Source organism: Thermothelomyces thermophilus, chromosome 2 (genome assembly GCF_000226095.1).
Source record: "Thermothelomyces thermophilus ATCC 42464 chromosome 2, complete sequence".
Classification (NCBI taxonomy): Eukaryota; Fungi; Ascomycota; class Sordariomycetes; order Sordariales; family Chaetomiaceae; genus Thermothelomyces; species Thermothelomyces thermophilus.
The window spans coordinates 20471-44413 of NC_016473.1; the positions used below are offsets into that span (position 1 = coordinate 20471).

At 53.1% G+C, this 23943-nt stretch overlaps 8 protein-coding genes across 8 annotated transcripts; 3 read left to right on the plus strand and 5 right to left on the minus strand.

The window, feature by feature from the left end:
• On the plus strand, nt 1-2262 carry MYCTH_95605 (uncharacterized protein; the record flags this gene model as incomplete). Its single annotated transcript, XM_003660975.1, has 2 exons — nt 1-183; nt 1024-2262. 2 exons carry the CDS (start codon nt 1-3, stop codon nt 2260-2262), a joined length of 1422 nt encoding a protein of 473 aa, XP_003661023.1.
• Nucleotides 2263-5711: 3449 nt separating this feature from the next.
• MYCTH_2058544 (uncharacterized protein) lies at nt 5712-6548 on the minus strand (the record flags this gene model as incomplete). Its single annotated transcript, XM_003660976.1, has 3 exons — nt 5712-5801; nt 5914-6269; nt 6341-6548. The coding sequence occupies 3 exons, from the start codon at nt 6546-6548 to the stop codon at nt 5712-5714; spliced, it is 654 nt and encodes a 217-aa protein (XP_003661024.1).
• A 2442-nt stretch (nt 6549-8990) lies between these two features.
• On the plus strand, nt 8991-9665 carry MYCTH_2108373 (uncharacterized protein; the record flags this gene model as incomplete). Its single annotated transcript, XM_003660977.1, has 3 exons — nt 8991-9335; nt 9405-9408; nt 9517-9665. 3 exons carry the CDS (start codon nt 8991-8993, stop codon nt 9663-9665), a joined length of 498 nt encoding a protein of 165 aa, XP_003661025.1.
• Nucleotides 9666-10933: 1268 nt separating this feature from the next.
• MYCTH_2299964 (uncharacterized protein) lies at nt 10934-12110 on the minus strand. The gene has a single exon (XM_003660978.1). The coding sequence runs from the start codon at nt 11995-11997 to the stop codon at nt 11161-11163; it is 837 nt and encodes a 278-aa protein (XP_003661026.1). The 5' UTR covers nt 11998-12110; the 3' UTR covers nt 10934-11160.
• Nucleotides 12111-13070: 960 nt separating this feature from the next.
• Nucleotides 13071-15222, minus strand: MYCTH_2299965 (uncharacterized protein). The gene is made up of 3 exons (XM_003660979.1): nt 14768-15222; nt 13601-14698; nt 13071-13540 (listed from the first exon to the last, which is right to left on the minus strand). The coding sequence occupies exons 1-3, from the start codon at nt 14933-14935 to the stop codon at nt 13460-13462; spliced, it is 1347 nt and encodes a 448-aa protein (XP_003661027.1). The 5' UTR covers nt 14936-15222; the 3' UTR covers nt 13071-13459.
• Nucleotides 15223-17401: 2179 nt separating this feature from the next.
• On the plus strand, nt 17402-19637 carry MYCTH_2299968 (uncharacterized protein). Its single transcript, XM_003660980.1, has 2 exons — nt 17402-18159; nt 18232-19637. The coding sequence occupies exons 1-2, from the start codon at nt 17595-17597 to the stop codon at nt 19494-19496; spliced, it is 1830 nt and encodes a 609-aa protein (XP_003661028.1). The 5' UTR covers nt 17402-17594; the 3' UTR covers nt 19497-19637.
• A 561-nt stretch (nt 19638-20198) lies between these two features.
• On the minus strand, nt 20199-21424 carry MYCTH_2299969 (uncharacterized protein). The gene is made up of 2 exons (XM_003660981.1): nt 21097-21424; nt 20199-21034 (listed from the first exon to the last, which is right to left on the minus strand). Exons 1-2 carry the CDS (start codon nt 21322-21324, stop codon nt 20330-20332), a joined length of 933 nt encoding a protein of 310 aa, XP_003661029.1. The 5' UTR covers nt 21325-21424; the 3' UTR covers nt 20199-20329.
• Nucleotides 21425-21911: 487 nt separating this feature from the next.
• Nucleotides 21912-23501, minus strand: MYCTH_2058820 (uncharacterized protein; the record flags this gene model as incomplete). The annotated part of the gene is made up of 1 exon (XM_003660982.1): nt 21912-23501. The coding sequence occupies one exon, from the start codon at nt 23499-23501 to the stop codon at nt 21912-21914; it is 1590 nt and encodes a 529-aa protein (XP_003661030.1).
• Between the last annotated feature and the right edge of the window lie 442 nt (nt 23502-23943).

The following is a 23943-nucleotide window of genomic DNA, read 5'->3' on the forward strand; positions in this document are numbered from 1 at the left end:
ATGGTTCAGAACGGAGGAGACCTCGACCTCGACACCGACATGGATACCAACGTCACGGCCGAACAACTGCTCGCCCAGCTTGGTCAACTCCAGCAGCGGATCCAGGAGTTGGACCAGAGAGACAAGGCTGCTCAAGCTCGAATCAAGGAACTCGAGAACCGCGAAAAGTACTCGCAGAAGTTGGTCAACGAGGCCTACGCCAAAATCGAGGCACTCGAGGGCGCCAAAGCGAAGCGCATCAAGATCGAACCACCTGGCAAATACGGAGGAACCAAGGAGGATCTCGCAGGATTCTTGACAAACCTCCGATCCTACTTCCGGCTCAATGACGACAAGTTTCCGGACGACAAAGCCAAAGTCCTCTACGCAGCCACGAGACTAGAGGGCAAGGCACTCAGATGGTTCGAGCCTACGTGGAACGACTATCTCACCGAGGAAGACGAAGACGACCGAGACGCGTTCACGCAGGCAGTCTTTCGATCCTACGACCGTTTCGAAGAAGAGCTTCGGAAGGTCTTTGGCGACAAAGACGAGAAAATCCATGCGCAAGAAAGACTCGCCAATCTCCGACAGACCAAGTCAGCAGCCTCCTACGCCGCACAGTTCAGACAGGACATGCTCAAGTCTCAGCTTAACGACGAGGCGTTGATGCAATTGTTCTATAACGGCTTGAAGGAAAAGGTCAAGGACGAGCTGTACAAGTACGATCGGCCTGAGACTCTGGACGAATACATCGCGCAGGCCATCAGGATCGATGATCGACTCTACGCACGAGAGCAGCAGAAACGAGGTCGAATGAACGGAACCACGGTTAAGGCCAACGACAAGAAAAAGCGAGCGTACGTCAGTACCTCGTACGGGACGCACCCCGGAGCCATGGATGTGGATGCAGCGCAGAAGCAGGACCAGAAGAAGACGGCCAAAGACAAGTCTAATGTTACCTGCTACAACTGCGGAAAGAAAGGGCACTACAAGCGAGAATGCCGAAGCCCGAAGAAAGAATGGAAACCAACCCCTGGAAAGGAAATTGCGGCCATCGACGAAACCACCAAGGACGTCATCGAAGTAGCGGCCACGAGCTACGAAGACAAGGGCAGTGACACGGACAGTCTCGGACACGACGGCAACGGTGAAGACGAACAAGCACCGTACTCCGAACTGGTCACTGTGGACCCAGAGACAGGTCTTGCCGAATGGGACATGGCAGGAGAATATGCACCGCCAGTTTCGATTCTCCCAGCCTTGAGGCAGTGGGGTCTCACAGTCACGCAGAGGCGGGATGGATCGTGGACAACCGACACCCAAGGAATCGAAAGACCCGGACCCAATGCTCTATTCCTCCAGGAACGAATCGAATGGTACCGCAACGAAGTTTTCCGACTCAACACGGAACTGCGCGAACGGGATGGGCGCTTGACTCGACTCGCCCAGCAGAGCGAAGAGATGAAGGACGAAATGAGGGAACTCCGACGTATCGTGGAAGCCATCAAAGGAGAACAGCCTGTGACATATGATGGGCCCGATAGCTACGCCGAGTACCTTGACGATCAGCAACTCAGCAACGACGTGCGGAACCCAGAATACCAGTTCATGCGCGCGAACCGCGGAAAAGACGAACGCACGTGGGAAAGCTACTGGAAGAAACACTCCTATGTCAGCACTGGAGTACCTACGGTCCACGTACAATGGGAAGGATTCGGGAAAGAATTCCAATACCTCCCAGGCGACGCCATGCGACTGCACCCTCGACACGAGGCACATGCGCAAGTGCCCTGGTTTCAGTGTGTGGCACACGAATGTCGATATCACTTCCGCGACAAATTCGAAAACAATCATTGGCCGACCCGACAGGAAAACGGGGACGGAGGCTTACGCCCTGTGGAATGGGTCTACGATGCAGGAAACAGAGCGGCCGAATTGCTCTGGAAGATCGAAGCCCGCAATTCAGAAAGCATCACGATAGTTCCAAGACGAGCCTGGCCTAGGCACTGCGGAACCGGACGAGACACATGGGACTCGTGCTGGAGCAACGATTGCCTCTATCACGCGGACGAAAAGAAATTGCGAATTCGGGAGCTTCAGACGAAGCTATGGCACGCACGACGGAAAGCAGAACGGACCCAATGGTGGGAAGCCGCAAGCACTCAATGGCTCACGGAAATGAGCACGATCGACGAAGCCGCTATCAGCCGAACAACCGAAGAGGTCAGCACTGACCTGGGAAACGGGTCAGGGCCCTTCGAGGGGCCCGGAAACCATTAACGCCCGTGCAGCGGCAAGTGGTAGCGCAGTACAGGAGGAACTGGCGCAAGGGACCACTATATCGAGACCTCCCGGCAGAAACATGGGAAATCGCTGCAATCTTTGGACGACGGCGGCAAGACAAGCGACTGTGGATAACAGCACAATGGAGACAGCACGAAATGCTCGCACTAGTGGACAGTGGAGCAGAGATGAATCTGATTTCGCCGACACTTGTGAATCAGCTACGGATACCCTGGAGAATGAAGCGGAAGCATGGCATAGTCAAAGGGCCATTTCCGACGCAATGGGTACGCAGAGAGACCGAACCGATCGACATCACTGTGGCAGGGAAGACCACAGCAGTCGTATTCAGCATCGTGGACATGGGCAACGACAAAGACATGATATTGGGGTTACCATGGCATGAAGATTACGACCCGGACATCAGCTGGAAGAATGGTGGCCACCTGCGACCCCGAACGGAGTCGTATTCGACCAGCAAGATGGGGAGCGCGCAAGGATCGCGAGCGGACGATGCTCAAGGAAAGGCATGTCCTACGGATCCACCGCAAGAGACGGACAGTGGCAGGCAGACCACTACGGACTCTGGAAGAGGCGGCACAACGACATCGATATTGCGACAGGAGGAACGAGCTGAATCGCCGATAGCTGTTCTCTCCGTTGACGAATGCGGAGCACTGCAATTGGAGCAGTGGGTTGAGACAGGAGAAATCGCCAGTATCGCCATGGACGGAACCAAGTTCGCATACTATCAGAAAACCGAGAGACGAGACAAGACTGGGGAAGTACCGAAGGAGTATGAGGGACACCCAGCATTCGAACCGAAACATCTGGAAGGATTACCAGAACACGGCCCATGGGATCACGAGATCAAGCTCAAGGAAGGAGCACGACTGAAGTTCTTCAAGATTTACCACACGAGCCAGACGCAGAACGAAGAACTTAAGCGATATTTGGAGGAGAACCTTCGAAGAGGACATATCCGCCCGTCGACATCGCCAGCAGGCTACCCAATCCTGTTTGTGCCAAAGAAAGACGGAAAGCTACGGTTATGTGTCGACTATCGGCAACTCAACGAACAGACCGTGAAAAACCGATACCCGTTACCGCTGATCTCACGGCTCCGAGATCAGTTGGCAGGAGCCCAATATTTCACGCGTCTTGACTTGCCATCGGCCTACAACCACATACGGATCAAAGAAGGCGACGAGTGGAAAACGGCCTTTAGGACACCCTATGGCCACTACGAGTACCTCGTCATGCCATTCGGACTTACGAACGCGCCGGCAACGTTCCAAGCCCTGATTGATCAAGCTATCCAACCCTTTCTCGACAAATTTGCGGTATGTTATCTCGACGACATACTCATCTTCTCCAAGACGATGGACGAACACCGGAGGCACGTGAAAGCAGTGCTGGACGCGCTGCACGCGTACAAGCTATCAGTCAACAAGGAAAAGAGCGAATTCCATGTCAGGAAGACAGTCTTTTTGGGATACGAAATATCCCCCGGACGAATCCGGATGGAACCTTCAAAGGTTGAAGCCATCAAGAATTGGCCACAACCAGCGTCAGCCACGGAAGTACGAAGTTTCATCGGATTTGCGAACTTCTACCGGATGTTCATCAGGAACTTTGGAGCGATCGCACGACCTTTGCACGAACTCACCAAGAAGAATGCTGAATTCCAATGGGAAGAGCAACACGAGCAAGCATTCACGCAAATCCGCGACGCCATTACCGAAGATCCAGTACTGGTACTGCCAGACCCCAAGAAGCCATTCGAGGTGGAAACGGACGCTTCAGACTACGCCATCGGAGGACAATTGGGACAACGAGACGAACAAGGGAAGCTACATCCTGTAGCCTTCTTTTCAAAGAAGCTCGACGGACCACGTCTCAATTATCCGATCCACGACAAGGAACTACTTGCGATTGTCGAAGCTTTCAAGGAATGGCGACCATACCTCAGCGGCACGATTGAACCGGTACAAGTGTATACGGATCACAAGAACTTGCGATACTTCACGACGACGAAGGAACTCAACGGACGACAAATACGATGGGCAGAATTCCTCGCGGAATTCAACTTCGAGATCCGCTACAAGAAGGGCAAAGAAAACGCACGAGCAGACATTTTAAGCCGACGAACGGATCACACGAAAGGACGAACGGGAACAACACCACCGTTGTTCAAGGAACGAACAGACGGGACGTTGCACCACGAAACGCAGACACCCGTGGAAGATGATCCACTTGACTCGTTCCTAGAATGCTGCGCAATCTTTCGAGAGGAAAGGATCAACGAGGCACAGTATCAAGCAGCACCCGGACCAGTGGTACCTGACGGAGTGGAAGAAAGAGATGGGAAACTCTGGTACCGAGACAAAGCGTACATCCACGACAAGGATCAACAGCTGCGAATGATTCGAGAACTCCACGAATCAAAACTCGGAGGACACAAAGGAGTCACGAAGACTGTCGCACAAGTCAAGAAGCACTACGACTTTCCACAGTTAACGGCACGAGTTAAGGAAGTCGTACGGAACTGCGACATCTGCAATCGGAGCAAAACGGCACGACACAAGCCGTACGGGCTACTTCAGCCACTACCAACAGCTGACAAACCATGGAGTTCAGTTGCGATGGACTTCATCACGAAGCTGCCAGAATCCAAGGACACAGCCACAGGAGTGACCTACGACAGTATTCTTACTGTAGTAGATCGCCTGACTAAGTGGGCATATTTCTTTCCCTACAAGGAGTCCTGGACAGCGGAACAGTTGGCAGACGTGATCTATCGGCAAGTTGCATCAGTGCATGCTTGGCCGCAAGAATGGATCACCGACAGAGACACCAAGTTCGCATCGAAGTTCTGGCAAGCGTTAATGCAACGATTAGGCGTCAACAGCAAGCTGTCAACGGCATATCACCCGCAGACCGACGGACAAACGGAGCGACTAAACCAAGTTGTTGAGCAATACCTCCGCTCTTACGTCAATTACCAACAAGACGACTGGGTCATGCTGTTACCAACAGCACAACTCGCCTACAACACGACGCCGACAGAAACGACCAAAGTCACACCGTTCTTCGCGAACTACGGATATGAAGCAGACCTTAGGCAAGGACCAGAGGTCACAGTGCCGAGAGCAGCAGTCAAAGCAGAACAGATGCACGCACTGCATGAAAAGCTCAAAAAGGAACTCGAGTTTGTCAAGACCAGAATGAAGAACTACTACGACAAACACAGGCTCGAGGGACCTCGCCTAGAGAGGGGAGACAAAGTCTACCTGATCGCACGAAACTTGCGAACCAAACGACCAAGCACGAAGCTGGACTTCAAGAAGGTCGGACCCTTCGTTATCAAAGAACGAATCTCGACATCCAACTACCGACTATCGTTACCGTCATCTATGCGACTACGGACGGATGTTTTTCATATTTCACTTCTCGAACCAGCACCAAAGAACGCCAAGGTTGCCACGCACATCGAAGCAGAGGACGAAGAGGAAGAATGGGACGTCGAAGAAATTCTGGATTCACGCATCATCAACGGGGAACTGCAGTACCTGGTCAAATGGCTTGATTTTGGACCAGAGGACAACTCATGGGAACCAGTCAAGAATTTGAACTGCCCTGAGAAACTGGAACAGTTCCACCGGCAGAATCCGGATCGACCAAAGGAAAACCCGGGACAGAACCAAAGACGGCGCCCCAGTCGACAGCATCGACGGCATCATTAATCTGTGACGAGGGCATAGCAGGCGTCTCTTGCCGCTCAACCTCCTCCAACTCGTCCAAGGTCGACAGACCACGCGCCACCATGTCGGCACCTTTCTCCACCAAAAACTCCTTCTGCTGACGAAGACGCCGGAGCCGCGCAAGCTTTTCGGACAACTCGCGCTGGGCTTCTTCCAGACGGCGTTGAGATTCATCCAGCTCAAGTTCGGCACGACGTTCAGCATCCTTGATACGACGCTGCTCCTGGAGAATGCGATCCACTAGAACGAACATCAGGAATCACATTCAAAAAAAAAAAAAAAAAAAAAAAAGAAGAAGAAAACGTGCTTACAGGAAGAAAGCGGTATGCCAGAGCCATCGCAAGAACGACCTCGACGAACGCAGGCTTCGCAACGCTTCGTACGCGCGATCATTTTGCAAACGAGGCCTTGCGACGCGCACCAAGAGCAAGGCATAACGACAAAACCGTTCTCAGCGATGTTCTGAGCAAGGGAAGCACGGTAACGTGCAGAATGCGACTTCCGTTTCTCTATCGGCATTTTGTCAACATGGCGACCACGACGCAGAAACAGGGAGAATGCAGTACTCACAAGCGAAGGGTTGTTGGCGCTATTTGAAACGGCCTAAGAGGGCTTTCGGGTCGAAAGCCTTGAAGGAGGGGCATCGTGTCACGAATAAGCACATGGGCGGCCTGGCAGGCTGCAGCCAGGACGCGGGACATTCCGACAGCCAATCACTTGACGGACCAATCAGAAGATTATCACCGCCAAGACTAAGGTCTTCACTGGTGATAATAACATGTCACCGTCGACAACGCAGAATCACGAAGTGAAAGGAGGAGTGGTACTGGTGATAACTATTGAAGAAGGACAGACAATTATGTATATATAGCTAGCTAGTCACTCGTTATGGTGGACTCTGGGAAGTTCACCAGTGGTAACAATCACAATCACAGTACTCATACCAAGCATTGCTGATTACTGTGAGAGACAACTCTAAGTGTTGTTGTGAACCCTTTGGCTTCACCGAATCCCTCAGACGACCTGCCTGCTTGTCCTGCTTCACCCACCTCCGTCTGGACCCTTTCAGAAGAAGTCTGAGTTGGGTTCGTCACACTATCTTAATAAGAGGTTAGCTGACTTCGAAGCCAAACTCGACTAGCTACTCCTATAGACTAGGGCAGGCCTAGGGGCCTCCCAGGTCCCTACAAGGGCCCTTATCTAATAGGCCTATAATAGGCTAAGCTAGAGGTTCTAGAAGAGGAGGGCTAGGGCAAGGGGCTAGGAGCCAAAGCCTATAGCCCTAGAAGTAATAGGGTCGACAGTCTAGTAGTAGGTTTAGGAGGGCTATAAAGGGGGTTAACCCCCCCTATAGACCCTATAAAGAAGGCTATAGGCTATAGAACTAGCTATGTTAGCTAGCTAGAGCAACTAATAAAGCGCTAACCAAGCCGGTAGGAGGATATAATATATATTAGATAAGGACCCTCTATACCTAATTTTTATAAAAGAAGGCTTATAAAGGTACTAGGGCCTAATAAAGGCCTAGAGCTCCCTATTAGTATAGGCCTATATAGGAGTTATTAGCCTCTATAACTTCCTTTTTAGGGTTTAAGTCCCAGGGATTAGTACCCCTTACTATACCTATAGCTAGGGGAGGGAAACTGTAGAGCACCTAGTCATATAGTACCTAAACCTACTAAGAAGCCGAACGTAGGAATCCTAGGAAATATAGTCGTAAAGGGACCTAGACCTCGTTCTACAGGGTATAGGGACCCGTAACCATCGTTTGGCAAGGAGGGTTCTATAGTGGCTAATAGACCTAGGGAGACTCCCGGAATACCACCTCGTAAGGAGGCTAGACCGGGAGGGAAGGCCTCTATAGGGCTATTCTAGCCACTTCTCCTTTTCTTTATAGTGTATTAGTACTCCGGATTAGGTGTTAGAGGCGGGACAGAGGTTTTTATCTGGCCTATTAGGCACGGTTTCCTTTATATATAACTAGAGAGGCTCTGGCATGTTTATTAGTATAGCGGTATAGGACTAATAATGATAATAATAATAATAATAATAATAATTTTCTTATGTTTGCTCTATTTTAGCCTTTTATATACACTTTTAGGCTTTGCTATATCTAACGGGACTTACTCCATATATATAGTAGAAACATATAGTAGAAAGGAGCTATAAAAAAGTAGGGTGGAATGCAATCTAGTTATCTTTAGGTTTTGCTCTATCTGTATGATTCTTCTCTCGTTTTGTTCGTATAGTGCTTCTTCTAGCCAATGTATCGACCGTATCACGACACGTACCTTGGACCGCTCACCTTCTTAACGTACGGCGTCCTAGTGTTCAACCATGCCGACCTGATTGAAAGTTATTAGGCTTCTTTCACAGTTATGCGCATGATTCTGAGGGCAACACTGTCGGCACGGTTATCGTTCTTGCTGGTGTTACCGCCAATCAGCCGACGGGGCATTTAGGGCAGGATGGCGGCGTTGAACTCTCAGTTACCACCGATACCTACAGTACCGCTACCAAAGGTCCCAACATCGACGAGTTCGGTGTCGGCAAAAACGATGCGGGCATCGACATGTCACTGTCGACTCAGTCCGGCCCTCCGCATGCTACAAAGCGCCCGCCTACCGCGAGCATGCTGGAAACATTGCCTTCTGAGCTGAGACTTGAGATTCTTTCTCATATTGTTGACCTCGATGACCTAAGGGTGCTCGTGCTTGCATCGCCCTTCTTCCCCTAGCAGTACCACTTATATGGAAAACATGTGCTTAGCCGGGTGCTTGCTTCCACCGTTGGTAACCTTCTGGTCGAGGCTCACGCCGTCCAGAGGTCCACCATGTTCTATACCCTTCCTCGGCAGCTTTCCGAGGATGCACTATGGCAGTCATCCAAAGCGATACCTCACAGCGCCCTGCTACACCCGAGGTTGTCCTCTAAGACTATACTATTGCCGACCTAGTCGATATGACCGTGTTCCATCGCACTGTCGCTCGGCCTCTGGTGCTTAAGTGCGCAGCCCTGTTCCTGCAACGTTTTGATCCTTCGCTCCAGCCCGGCAGCCTACCCGGTACGGAACAAGCACATCTTCTACGAGGTCTGTACCGCTTTCAGCTTTACTGTAACCTCTTTGGCAAGAGTCCCAAGCCTGGGGGGTACTACGTGGTGGGGAGGCTCTCTGCTGCCGACATCTTGGCTCTCTTCTTTGTCTCCTTCAGCCCATGGGAAGTAGAGGAGATTGACTGTATCTACACAATGATATGGAACAAGTACAATGTAGTCCTTGACGTCGTCCGGTACAACCTCGCCAAAGTCAACAGTCCAAGGCTTGACAATAGGGGCCGAGCAAGAACGCCTCCCGGATCATGAGACTATACTCAGAAATGTAAGTGGCCTTCCTCCAAACCAGCTCTCCTCCCTCTCTTCAGACTTCAAAGATACCTTATCGAGGTCCCGGGTGTGGACTGTTCTAACTAACACCACACGTTATCAGCTGATCGTCAACTCCTAAGGCAGGGCATTGTCTTAAACGGGCTTACACTATTCTCCGAGGTTTTGGAAATCTACGACCACAAGGTGCTAGTCAACACAATGGAACAATACCTGGTTAAGTCGGGCGCACTTGAGCGCGTACTAAGCTAGGAGGCGTAGCATAGTAGATGGGCTCTCTATCCTTCGGAGGGAGACCTAGCCGAAGCTCGGGGTGAAAAGCTAGCATTTGCCCGCGACACCGAGAATAGGCCGCCACTCGCTTGGGTTATAGGATGGTGTAGAAGGTATGCAAACACCTATAGATCTATTATTCCCGCTTCTCTTAAGGGATGGGGCCATGTATTTTAAGACTTTTCGCCGCTTGATCGAGATCAAGGCGAAGGATGCGATTCTCTATACAAGGGAGAGAGGACATATTACCGATATCAGCTTTATTTCTCAAGATGTACCCCTTCCGTACACGAAATACCGGCCGCCTTAGCGTGGACCCTGATATCCGCAAATTCTACCTACCCCAGGCCCTGTAACCCAAGATGATCGAATTCGACGCGGCCTAGCCTTTGCCACCGCAGATCGCGCTTGGCCTAACTATACTCGACGAAGATAAGACAGCCAACATCCGTATCCGTGTATGTACATACGCCACCACAAAGCCAGCTGACTGAGAAGAGTTTTGTATTAAACCTAGACGCGTGGGCAGATACGAAGCTCTATAATGCTGGCGCTACGTGGCTTGAGTTTGCTAAGAGTGAAGTCGACTTTGAAGGTTCTACAACTCTCCTCGGCCTCTCCTTAGCTCCTTTCTTTTACTTACCAGTAATAGTAGGCCAGTTTGACCGACTGTCAACGGCTTATTTGAAGATCTACGGCTTAATGTCGTTGGGAGCAACTTCCGGCGCGACGTGTAGCACATCAACCTCCCGCCCGGCAAGTATGCCGAATAATTATTTGGCTAAACGAACTAGACCTAAGCAAGGACTTCAAACGTATGTGACAATTTACATTAGTTTGGGTTTCCCCTCTCTTTATAGTTACTGTTCTTTCCGAAACACCTCCCCTATTAGCTCCTAAACCAAGGGAGGTATATAGAGCATCGAGTGGGTAGCTGACACCGAGTGATATGGGGCGAATCCGCGCTACGGCGGACGGAGTAACGCCGTCCGGATTTGACCTTGTTATTGAGTCGTAGGACGATACTGTGGTCTACAGCGCGTCGGTTGCCTGGGTCGGTTACCCAAGGAACCACCCATGCGTCGCTAGCGGTACTATCAGCACGCTAGAGCTCTTACTTGCGGTCTAGAAAAAGGACTTTGTGAGTACATACGCAATCTCCTGGCTCGAGAAGAGGGAAAGGAAAATATATAAACGATAATTAAACCATCACGGAGACCCGGCACTTTCTATGTCTCAGAAGAGTAGGGGCCGTACTAATACGTTGAATTTTTGATATAAGGCCAATCCGTATGTTAAGCCGAGTGTGCAAAAAGTGTTAAATGCTCACTTGTTTCATTTGTCCGTTTTCATACAGCTAGAAACATTGCCGTTGCCTATTTGTAAGTTGCAGCTTGTAGCCTGCAATGCCGAGTCCGAATCCCTGTGCCATTGTAAATTAGCGGTTCTCCCCCTCTCCGAGCCGCTACGCTCCTCACTGCGCCGACGGAGCCATGACTCCCCTCAACCTCCTCCTGGTCGTGCTCCTGCCGTTCCTACTCGCGGTCATGACTGTCATGGTATGCACAAACCGCAGCTTGCCCTTTTCTACTCTAAAAGCATGAGAATCCGGTATGGCGTTGAAGCTCAGGAAGACAGAGACGGCGCCAATTGTCTCGTCAATGACATATCGTCGGTTAGTCAGGTTCACGCCGCTGGGGATGCCGACGTCACACCTGTCGTCGGGACCGCCATTGCCTGTGTACGCGCCGCCTTCAAGTCTGGCACAGGGATATCCCCACGGCACTTGGACGCTCTTGTCGCTGAAGATATCGCAGTAGGCGTCGGCAGCAGCCTGGATGACCTCACGAGAGTCACGCTCCTCCTCCGGGATGGTGCCCCAGTCTTCCTGGCTAGCCCAGTAGAGCGTGCCCGTGGCGTTGAACAGCCAGTCGCCGGTGGTGGTAATGAGGGTGTCGATCTTGGAAACGGAATTGTCTGTGAAGTACATTTGCACGCCGATCACGTACGGCTTGCTGCCTGTGGCCGAGATCAGCTCCGTGAAGGTGGCGCACTGCGTCGTGTCGAGGTAGTGCCGGCTAAAGTCTATCTCGAGCGGCTTGGACAAGATTCCAGACTCAAAAGTTGCCGTAGCATAATTCTCGTTATAGTCGAGTGCGTCCGAGACAGGCTGAAGCAGGCTGGGATCTCCCGCAGTCTGCGCGGCCACCAGGCTGTCCGCGCTATCCTGGAGGAACTCGCGGGTACAATCGGACGCAGAAGTCACTAGGGGGGCTAGGGCCCCAATGGTGAAAATTGGCAAGGTGCGCATGATATCTTATAGACACGTTGGGTGGGAGAAGATCAACAAGGTGAGTTCGTCTGCTGCTGCAAATTAGAACGAGTTGAGCTGGTTGCTAAGTATTGCAAGACAGGAAGTTAATATATACAGTTGAGGGACTGGAGCTCAGGCTGGCATCGGTTAATTGACGAGGTGACCATTCGTGATATTTAGCAGTTCAATAATTACTCTGAGAGGAGTTTGCTTTCGGCAGTTCGTTTCTGCCAAGTGATTGGCACGGATTAGAGTCGAGATGGATTTCCCACATCGTGGGCGAATTAAATGTTACCTTAATAAGGGAGCCAGGCAAAACGATCGACGCGACATCACGCGGCTTAAGGCCGGGTATTCTATCGCTCCTCTTTTCATCTGGATACTTAACAAACATGCATCGTATGTTAGGCAACTTCCTGTATGTCAGCTAAGAACTATTATCTTTTAAAGATTCGGAATTGATAGTGGTCTTGGACACGGGAATGAGACTAGTGAGTACCTAGAATGCCAGCTATAATCGCGAGGTCAAACGTCAGCTTCCGTCCGACACGGACTGCTCAGTTAAGATTTTAACATCTTAACTTCAAAGTAGTAAAGAAGGGTGAAGAATATGTGACGTTGGCTAATTAGGAAGTGGGAATCGAAACTGCCATAAAATGATTACAAGAGCTCTGGGTGTTTGTATAAACCTTAATTACCTGGAGAGGAAAAGTCATCCCTTGGCGGCATAACCTACACTCACAACACTCTATCAATGACAACCGGGCTCTTTCAATAAGTGTTGTGAGTAGCATATCAATCAGACTTTTATTACCTGTTCTGTCTTTTACTCGATCCTTGTCAATAGCTAATAACGCCATGACACGCCCTCTCGGGGGATTCAAGTCTTATTAAGGCCCTGTAGCTCTTAGATCCTGATACGGTAGTAAACCGGAGAAGTTGGAGCGTGACACAGCAGCAGCTATAGACTATCCTATGTCTATCAGACTGGGGGGGGGGGGGGTAGGTATTATGCGTGCTATTACGTCGGAGAATGATGCTAGTGTTTTTTTTTTTTTTTTTTTTTTTCCCTCGTTCTCTTTGAAAATATCAGCATCAGCAATTCCACTAGCCGTAGACCAGCCATGGAGGTCCTGTTTAAACACCTATCTCGTCCATTGCTAAGTAGTATACACAATGTTGTGAGCCATATTACAGGAAAACTCTACGCGACATCCAGAGTCTAATATTTAGAACTGATTGTCTTGTCTAGGTAATTCGACAACACCTCAATTTTGACCATTACACCATACGCCGCGGTAGACTTAATCTCCAAACATTGGAAGTCGTCTCGCCGCCTGCTTCTGCCCACCAAACTTAAAGCTGAACTAGAACGTATGGCCAGGGCCTGCCTCCTATGATTATCTCGCCAGACGCCTCGAGCACCCCGCAGATCGGACAGAGCTCGTCAGCCTTCGTCTCATACTGCATCGGGCAGTCGGACGGCAATGTCACCGGACTGCGTGATGTATCGCACCCATGGTAGTGAAGGGTATTGAAGCTGTGATATGCACCGCGTCAGCCGGGAGCGAAAAGGACCGCGTTGTGAAACTGAACATACCTTTGGCTCCGTGATCTTCAGATACCGTACCTGGATCCCGCTGGTCGTAAAGTATGGGATCTCAAACTTGACCTGAATCGGCCTCTTAGCTCCCTTTCCGGGCCCACCAATGCCACCCATGCTTCCTCCAAACCCGCCAGTCATGCCGCCACCATGCTCGTCATCACCCCGGACGCTGGGAAGACCCAGCTCCGCACGCATGAGGAACTCCTTGCCACCTCCGAACTGCTTGATCTTCCACACGATCGCGCTTTTCTCGGGAGCGTAGTGCACCGACCCGACATTTGTGCGGAAACGCGGAGAATCCGCGTCGTCGGGAACAGGGACGATGATCTCGACGTTGTTGGCGGTGCTGCGGCGCTTGAACTGGGCTCGCGCCTTGAGCATGTATTCAATGCGGGACCCGCTGTGCGATTCGACCACGCACTCAACCCAGATGAGCGGCTTAACTTGGGTGTTGAGGCGATACGACATGAGCTCGAACTCGCCATCGGGCGGGATGAAGCTGATGGTGCGATCGTTCTCAAAGCGCGACAGGCGAACGCACTGGTGGAACTTGACGTCTTCCATTTCGATGGCCTTGCCGCGGGTCGTCCGGCCCGTCGTCTCAAACATGACCTTGTCGTTGAGGCCCAAGCGCAGCTCGGGCATGCCTGACAGATAGCACTTCATCTTGATGGCACCCAGGATTTCCGACCGCAGCACGTTGCCGTTGGCCGACACGAGCAGATTGAGCGACTCGATAACGTCGAGAAAGACTTCATTCTTGCGGTACCGTATGCCTTCAGAGCGCCACGAGACGGCGTTGGTCACGGCAATGGGCGGCCGGGCTTGGATCTCAAGCTTGTGCGACTCTTGAGTGATGTATTCCTGCAGGATCTTGGACTCGGTCGTTTGCGGGTAGCCAAAGTCCATCATTTCGTCGAGGAGCTCGTAAATGATGACAAAGTTGTCTCGGATGGATTCCTCCTCGAGCACCTTGAAGTACTCGGTAAAGACCTCGACGATCTTGTGGAGGAAGAGGAGGATTTCGGCGGCATTGGTGTTTCGTTTTGTGAGAGCGAGGAGGTACAGGTTGTTGTGGCGGATGTACAGGTACTGCGGAAGTCAGAGTCAGCCAACCTCTTGTCAAGTATGGCCAAGCCAAGTCGATCATGGAGTCGTTACATTGATGCCTTCGTGGGAGAAGCAAGGAGGTACTGCTGAGGACTCTTCTTCGGCTTCACTGAGGAGTATTGGGAACTTCTCGACCGCTGACATGGGGATGTCTCCCCTGTAGTTGCGGGCAAGAAGCGTCTTGCCCTTAAGGTCGAGGAAGAAGATGGCCGACGCCATGGTGGGTGTTTGGCGGGTGGGGGGGGAGAAGCTGGGCGTGGTCGGCGCTCGGGATCGGGAATTCGTTACGGTGACGGGGAGGGCCGACGCCCAGTAGATAGGCGGTTCGGTAAAACGGTGCAGGCCAAAACGCCGGTCGGTCGCGCCTGTCACCTCATGTAGCGGAAACGTGGTTCGAAGTTTGGCGCTGCAGTTCCGGAACGCGAATCGCAACTTGCCCGTCGAAGTATCGCTCTCCCAAATGCGATGTACTGGTATGCCACAGTTGATGCGGGCATGAGTGCACAGACCCTAACGGCGACTGGCAGGGACCCCACATGGGGTCATGGCAGGGCTCTGAATGGGTTGAATGGAGCCAAGTTCCATTTCAAGGTTAACTAGTTAGTTAGTCATGTTGGCCCATCGGGCGGCGCTGAAATTAACCCTAACCCTGACGCTCGGACTCCTCGGGAGCAGGCAAAACTTGGCTCCGTAGTGGAGCAAATATTCTCGCAGCCAAAATTTTTCTGGGGCAAGAGCGCTCCTGCTCTTGTCTTTTCCTTCTGTTCTCTCTCCCCAACGCTCTCAATAGACAGTGCAGTCCATCGTACGCACAACAGGTACTCGGCATTCTGTCGAGTCTCCGACCCGTGTCGTTGTTGATGATGTCTGCGATTCCGAGGTGCGGAGAGGAAGTCCTTGCGACGCCATAAGAGCTGCCCGAGCACTGCTCCCCTCAAGGTGCTTAATTTGTTGCTTGGGCAGCGTCAGAGGCGCCGAACATTCTGAGCATGAAAATGGTGACCATTTCAATCGCATGTGCACACAGATCCGTACATTTTTTTTCATGCTGTGGCGGATCGTGGGCTGCTTCGATTCGTGCAAGTACGTCCTCTCTCGGTCAATTTGAACGAGCCTGGGAACCAGCAAGAAAGCTTCTTTTTTTCTTTTACCAACTCAATGGCACGGTTGATTGAAAGAATAGCCAACGTCCGGTGAGGGGGAACTCGGGAACAACCGAGCTTGTTAGATGCCGGCTAGAGGGTCCTTGTCAACTTCAATCTGCGTGCACTACGTTATCATCTACCATCGTATGATCTGAATATACTCTCGATAGCCGGCAGACTGTCATGTGCCAACACACAGGGACTCTGAGAGTGAACGGGGGACGCCCCAACCGCCGCATTCTTCTCTCCTGCAGGCCGCGGCGATGTTGAGTAATTGAACGGGGCCGTAACCCGCTCGTCGCATGTGAAGGTGGGTCATGAATGGGGCCAAGCGCTTTCGAAGCCGTCTGGTGGAGGCATCGGGCTTGGACTCTGTTTGCTCCGCTCTGACACGTGCTTGGTGTCGACTGCCATGCCAGCATTTCGTTCGGCAGGGACGACCGCCGTTCTGTTTAATGGCGCCTGAGACTATTGATTGGGACTATTGAATTATTTTGCAGTGCTGGCCGCTGACCGATTTGCCTGACAGGGAGATAGACATGCGTGCTGCGAGTTCTCGACGAGGAACCCGTAGTAGGGCATAAATCGGTCTTTGACTCTTTAGGGGCCCAGGGCAAAGAACAACGCCCATCCATGTGATACTGCAATTGGGCCCCGCCGCCCGCGTCAAAATGGAGCTGTGGCGGGACGATACCAAGGACTGACAGCACGTCTGTATCCCGTATTTGATGCTGAGTGCAAGAGCCACCCTTGTTGACTGGATTATCCAGAGCGTGATTGTGGGTAGAGGCAAAGGTTTGCGTTCTTCATTTAGCGTGCAGATCGGGTAGATTCTAGTTTGGAAGCCTCAGCTGCCAGTAGGTCCTCTGCATAATGACTTGACATCTGAATCAATCCTGCACAGGCGACACTCGGTCAGAGCGCTGTGAGGAGTTGGCTGCGATGCCTCGGCCGCTGTTGACAGACAAAGGCGGGGTTCAGGCCCTGGACCGACCGCGCCTGACCTCACAGTGACATTCCGGGCTAGTGGTTCCAGGATGCGCGGGTAGTTACATAACTAACACTGGAAGCCACCCAACCGCGGGCTAGCCACCAGGGCAGCGGGGCTTTTTGGACGGTTTTCCCACCCTTCTCAGCTGACGCTGCCCTTGCTACTGGAGACCCCAAAGTTCCATTGTTCCTCTCGTTTGGCATCTGAGCTCCCCTGGGTACCTCGCAACAATCCTCAATATCCGACCGAGAACCCTCCGTCGCAACCTTTCCTGAGCACAAATCCGCGATCGCAGAACCCTGGCGTCGAGGCTGCCCTGCAGCGCAGACTTCAGTACCGATCATCGGTCTCATCATCAACACCACCACTACCCTCTGTCGTCGGTAAACCCGTCGGTAAACCCGGGGCCTGCCTGAATCACCGAGCGACCGTCGAACCGACCTTCCACGCCGCGCAGGCGAGCAGCCGTCAGTGAAAGCAAGCAGGGCGACTGCTCTGTTCGTGCTTGACAGTACCTAACCGAAAGTTTGGACGACACGAGGGGGAAGATTCCCGTGCTGCTCGCACCACGACATTGACTGGGTGGCCGAGTGAGGAAGAGAGTCGAGCGGATGCAACAACTGGAACAATAGCATCACATGGACGCGCTGTTGGCCTGACTTGCAACACCAATGCCAACTCGTTCCTGACCGCCGGCGCTGTCGTTTTCGGATTTCAGTTCGTTGGTCGACGAACAACCGACATGGAGCACAATCACATGCCAACCGACGAGCGCCCGCCGCAGATTTCACCAACGCAGCCCGGAGCAGGTGCAGCGCTGCCCGCTCCTTCAATGCAGCAATCCACCGACGCGGACAATGCAGCTGCGGATGCTTTGGGATCGGACCGGAACCCGTTCTCACCGGACCATCGCCCTGCAGTAAATTCGACACCCTCCTTACAACTCCCACCCCTCTCGGTCTCATTCCCAAGCGACTCGACAACCGAACTGGCGCCCATACAATCGTCGCGAGACTCGACTTCCCTGCCTTCCACTCAGACTTTGCCGCCATTGTCATCTGTGACCGGCGCCCAAAGCCATGCTCCTCTCCCTAAACCTCCCGAGCCGTCGCGTCCTGCCCCCTTCACCGGGCCGACAAATCCCTGGCCCAGCCTCAACCCGTTTACGACATACTACAAACCTAGCTACCTTGAGTCGGCCGAGTCGCCGCCGAGCATGACGTCGGAGCCTGGGCCCAGCCGGAGCGTGAGCTTGGATGATCCGGACGTGAGGATTGCCGCCGAGGCACTGGGGCAGATGAAGACAGGTGCGTTCTCAAGGCCCTCGAGAACATCTGGTTTTACAGGCCATGGCCGCTAACGTTCCGTTTCTCGTGTAGAATGCGCCTCCTCCCCCCGCAACCGAGGGTCGACTCCCAACACCCGCGCATCATCCAGAGACTACAAGACAGCGAGTCCTCCGCCGCGGAACCACACCGGCAGAAGAGCAGAGCCCCTCCTGTCACTTATAACGACAACGTATCCGCTTTTGGGCTCCACCATTGAAAACGCCGCTTCTGCTTATAACACCGGTAAGAACTATTCGCCGCATCTCAAAACTGGTGCCGAATACGTCGAGAACCTCGTCAAGCCAGCAGTCGAAACCGTGGGCCGCAAGACGGGGGTTGAAGGGGGTATGAGGTGGCTATTTTCGATGCGAGGCAGAAAACAGCGTCCGTCAACAGACATCGAGACCGACGAGCGGGGCAACGGCAAACGCCGCAGGTCGGACCGGAATTCCAAAGGCGAGGAGACGCCACACACGTCGCCGCATGACATACACACCGATAGTGTGGACCGGCGCATGTCTATCAGCACCGTCGACACGCTGCCGGCCTATGACGACCAAAGATCGCCAGCATATTCCGAAGTTGTCGAGAACCCGCCGCCATCGGGTCCGGGCGCTGCCGTCACGGGACAGCAATGGGGCCAGCGGTTCGTCGTAACCACTTCCGGACTCGGTATTGCCATGAAGAAGGAGAGCATCAAGAGCCTGAAGTACTGTCTTAAGGTGGTTAGGGACACGAACAGCTACCTCAGCGATATTCTCGTCAAGCTCAAGAGCGTCATTGAAGAATACGACCTCGCATCGCAAACGGACGTGGATGACCACAGCATGACAGACGGCGACCCTCCCGCTCCGCACACGGCCGAGCAACGCAGCAAGCTGATCCAGCGCATGTCTGAGCTTCGCGAAGATCTCTTCCGCGTCATCCAGCGTACCGTGCAGACAGTCTCCAAGTACGCCGGCGGCGCTCTTCCCGAGAACGCAAGGAACCTGGTGCACAGCCAGCTCATGAGTCTGCCTGGGCGCTATCAGATTCATTACGTGCGGGAAACCGAGGGGCGGCGGAATCGAGAGAACAGCAGCCCGGACGCGTGGACGCGGGATAGCGCCCATTTGGCCCTGCTCTTTGCGAAGGAGGCACTGCAGATGATGACCCAGGTCGGCGAGGTTCTAAACAGAACCCTCGTGAGTGCGGAGGAGTGGTGTGACACACTGTACGGAAAGAAGGGGCAACCTATTCCGTCGCTCGGTACTGACCAGTCCTCACCGGCCGCGCCGGTTCCTACCATCGACCAAGATGTTCAGATGTCTGGTTAAGCGTCATGGATTTATTGGCGTTTGGGAGGTTGGAGTTCCGGGATAGCAGCGCGGGGTTAGAGGAAGGAAAGAAAGAGTAAGATATACGAAGGATTTGGCGGTTTGTTGCGCAGAGATCAATCACGGTCACAGTTCCTTATTCCGCCGACGTTTATTGGCAACTTCGGGATACCCCATCTTCAGACGCACCCAGCGACCTTTTTCATTTCCTTTGCTTTCAAGGCGTCGCCAGTTGGCAGCCTCGACACACTCCCTCCATATTCCTTTCTTGTCAAATTCGGTCACGCTTGTGTTGCGCTAATACTCTCAACTCGATATACCTCAGTTTCTTCAAACATTAGGTGCGTTTGCTGTTTCTTTTCTTTTTGGACAGAGTTGATCCTCCATAGCCTCTCTTTTACAGCGAGAGAAGCTTCAGTTTCTACTGAATAACTTGAATTTAAAGGCGGATCGCGTAGATGTGTGTGTGTGTGTGTGTGTGTATTTGTGTGTGTGTGTGTGTGTGTGTGTGTGTGTGTGTGTGTGTGTGTGTGTGTGTGTGTGTGTGTGTGTGTGCGCGCTCGTGCAATCATAGTGTTGTTGTACAGTATATGCCCGGTGCTGGCAAAGTGGTGGAAAGAGTCTAGTTTCAGCTCCCTGATGGCTCCGCCGGATCCTCCGTCTTGCTTCAGAGCGCTGCTGTCTGTTTAGTTGTTTACCTATTTTACTGGAGGAGAGGCTATCGGCACCTATGAAGATGGAGTGCTCCATCCTAAGCTCGGCTGGCTGAGAGCGCTGGCAGCTGTGCAACAGGACTGAAAAGTGCGGTCTGTTAGGCTTTGCGGCTTCCACCCTTAGTACTCTATTAGCCACTCAAGCACCTCCTGGGTGCTGTCTGCGTGTATCGTCAATGGGGGACCATCTCGGTGAAACACTTCGTCGAGCCTCTTGTTCCGCAGCTGATCCAAGTCGAGTACACTGTCCTGACCGGACACTTCTTCTTTGGCGCCAACAAAGATCGGATTCCACCCCGCACCGCGTGCTCCGACCACATCTTTCTCATACTCATCACCAACATAGAGTTTCAGCCAGGGTAATGCAGGCTGCGCCCGCTCGACGTCCCGGCCATGCTCGGCAGCTTCCTGTGCCATGACAAGCTGGACGGCCATCTCCTCGGCGGCGTCAAAGATGCGCCTGTCCGGTTTCGTAACTCCGACGTCGTAGGACATGCAGTGCAAGTCGACGTCATAGTGCTCAGACGGCCCTCCTCTGGCCGAGTTCAACGGGGCTCCGAAGCGCAAGGGACTGACGTGGAGACCCAGGGAGGAAAGGATGCTCGGGACTCTGTCGTCAGAGTTGGTGATGACGCCGACGATGAGCCGAGAGGACTTGGGCCTCCGTTCTTGCTGCCGCTGCCTGAGTGACCGGAGGAGGGATGCCACGCCGGGCGAGAGGCTGTATCCCTCCCCGGAGCTGAACCTGTGCCAGAGCTTGGGAGCAAGGTCATTGGGCAGCTCCGTCCCTTTCCCAATGAGCGGCTGGAACGTCTGGGTGATGACCTGGCAAGCTGTTAGCGGATGATGCCTGAGCCCGAAATGATGACGGGCTTATCTATCCTTACATTAGTCCACCACTTTAATGCGCCCATGCCGCTGGCCCTGCCGTAATTGGGATGCAGCTTTGACTGGCGAGAGAAGGCAGCTTTGAACGACGCCTCGACGTCTTGGGCGCTGAAACCACCAAGGCCGCATTGTTGCGCGACCGCGACGTATTGCTCCATGACAGGACCCTTCGGGTGGAAGAGGGTCCCAAAGGCGTCGAAACAGAGTAACAGGTTTCTCTGCCCCATGGCTCACTCTTTGCGCGAGCGCAACGGGGCGTACCGTATGAGAACAAGTGGTGGGATTGCTGATTTATTTGTGGTTTCTTAAGGAATTTGTGATTTCTCGGTCCCAGTATTGGCCGTGGCCAGAAATCCTGCAGCCAGTTTGGTAACTTACCATAATAACTAAGTGGAGCTGATATGCATAAAGCCGTTAGTTCTCCCGGATGACATTAGCGGCCAAGAGAGCACGCATGTAATTAGGTAAATACCACGGGGCGGCGGAGGGCGAGAGAGGCCCTTTGCTCAGCCGAAGATCTGAAAAAGACATCGATGTGACATTTACCTTTCGTTACTTCTTACAGTACTCAAGGTAAGGTACCTTATTAATAAGTTGCCTATGTACCTATGTGCATATCTACAATACATTATATACCTACATATACACGTAACAGCCACCACCGAGGACTCCAGAATCAGTAACATCTTAGTCCAAGCTTAGGTCGAAGCCTTGGCGCTTGACGGAATCGGCAGGCTTCACGCCAAACGCGTAAGATGAGAGTCATGACTGGAGGAAACCGTGCGCTCAGGACATCGCGAGAATATCTACCTAATTAATTACTCCCCGTGCCGTGGTCCGAGTCGAATATCAAATCGAGTCTCCCTTCTAGAACGCCGTCCACAGCAGCTTTGATCTTGGAACACAACTCGCGGCTTTGAAACAAGATACCCAACTCCTGGCTGGTGAACCAACTCGCGCGGTCAAGATTACCTGAGCCCAGCAACGCATATTCTGCGTCAACGAGGGCCAGCTTCAGGTGCGAGTGGACCGGTTCCTCTCCCTGTGGCCGAGTAGCGACCGCGGGCTGCCCCTCCAAGACCCCGGGAGAACTGGGATTCTTGGCATGAAAGTACCATATCAGGAGGCGGCCAACTCGAGTGCCCGTGTTTGGTAGTCCAGCTTCGAGGTCGCGGGAGGCGTCGCCGCCACCGCTCTGAGCCTTTTGCTTGCCACCGAGTGCGGCCTTGGGCCGACAGAAGCGGCGAATCAACGACCTGATACACCAAGATGTGGTGGTCCCTGCCGTGACAAGCTGCTCAAGCAGCATCATGTTGCGGTTTGTCACAATGTTAACTTCTACGCCCCTTGCTAGGGCGTCCAAGAGGGCGATAATGACGCTCTCGCAGGTGAGGTTAGGTGTCTGAATATAGATTGATCGTTGCGCTCGCTCGAAGAGCTGCATGGACGCAATATTGAGAGGGGTGTCGGGCGGCGGAGGGGACCTCTGCCAGGGGAACGGGCGGAAGCGCGGGTTACGATGGTACGATGAGGGAAGGACGAGCGTCGCAACCGTGTCGTGCGACTCGAGGTCTACGCAGAGACGAGCGGTGCTACGTACCATGACAAGGCCGGCTTCGGCCCCGTCCCAAGAAGTGCCAGCTGCCTCCGAGTCTCCGGGGACTCTGTCGGACCACGCATCGCGAGCTGGCTCAGTATCGGCCGGATCCTCCCAAGTGCGCGAGTAGAAGGCGAACAGGGCGCGAACCGCGTCTCCCGTAATCTCTACACAGCCCTCGAGCCAGGACTCCCAGCTGACGTTGCAACTGGGAACGAATGCTCTCTGCCTGTCAATGATGACAAATTTGGGATGCATCACGCTGAAGGGCAGGAAAAACAGACTCTTGGCCTCGAGGCGGATCCCTCCGGCTTCGAGCAGCGCGGGTTCAGGCAAGCCAAGCTTCTTGTGCCACGAGGCAGGCGGGTAGGTATAGCCGCTGCGAGATTGCGGATGAAGGAGCTTCTGAAGCAGGGAGCGCGACGACAGACAGATGCGGACGTGCAACGGCGGGATGGGAGTCGATCCCGTCGCTCGTGCCTCCTGAACCAGACGGCGACGGTGTGCGGCGAGCTTGCTTAGGGCCTCGCACAGAGCCGTCAACGTTCTGGAGGGCGCCCAAAAGCAGGTGACCAGAATGACCTCATGCTGGGCAGAGGTGATGGCGGGTATCAGGTAATTGGTAAATATCGAAGCGCCGGTGCCCAGGAAGAAGCGCTGGGGACGACTGCTCGTCACGAGCAGCCCCCGGTCAGTTGGGTTCTGAACATCGTAACGCGGCAGGTCAGGGTTGGATTCGGAGTGAAGCGACTGTCTGGACTCGAGCTGTCGAAGGAATTCGTGGATTAGGCCCGGGGGCCGAGTCATCTTGTGAAATCCTCGGGCATTAGGCACTAGAGTTTAGCGAAAAGGTTTTTACAGTACTCGGTAGTTCGTCGCCTTTTTCGTGCCGCTGACGGGGAGCGTTTCCAAGTTTTGGTGACCAAATCAGTGACTGAACGCCAAGAAACTCCTGTCAACCAAGCAGGCGCACCGCTGAACCCGCCCACGTGGGTCCGACCCCCGTTCACTGCTTTCGATGAGGTGGTTCCATGGACCAAGGAAACACTTGATGGCGCTCGTCACCAGAACGACGAAGGCTTCTCGACTTCGATCTCAATGTCGTTCCCTATATGTACTGTACTGATACATACATACCACGTAAAGGTGCCCCTTAGCACGTCCTGCAGCAATCCTCAGAGCTCCGGTCTCATCAGATGCATACCGCAATTGATAAGTGGCTACGGAGTAGTTACGGGCGACATATCAA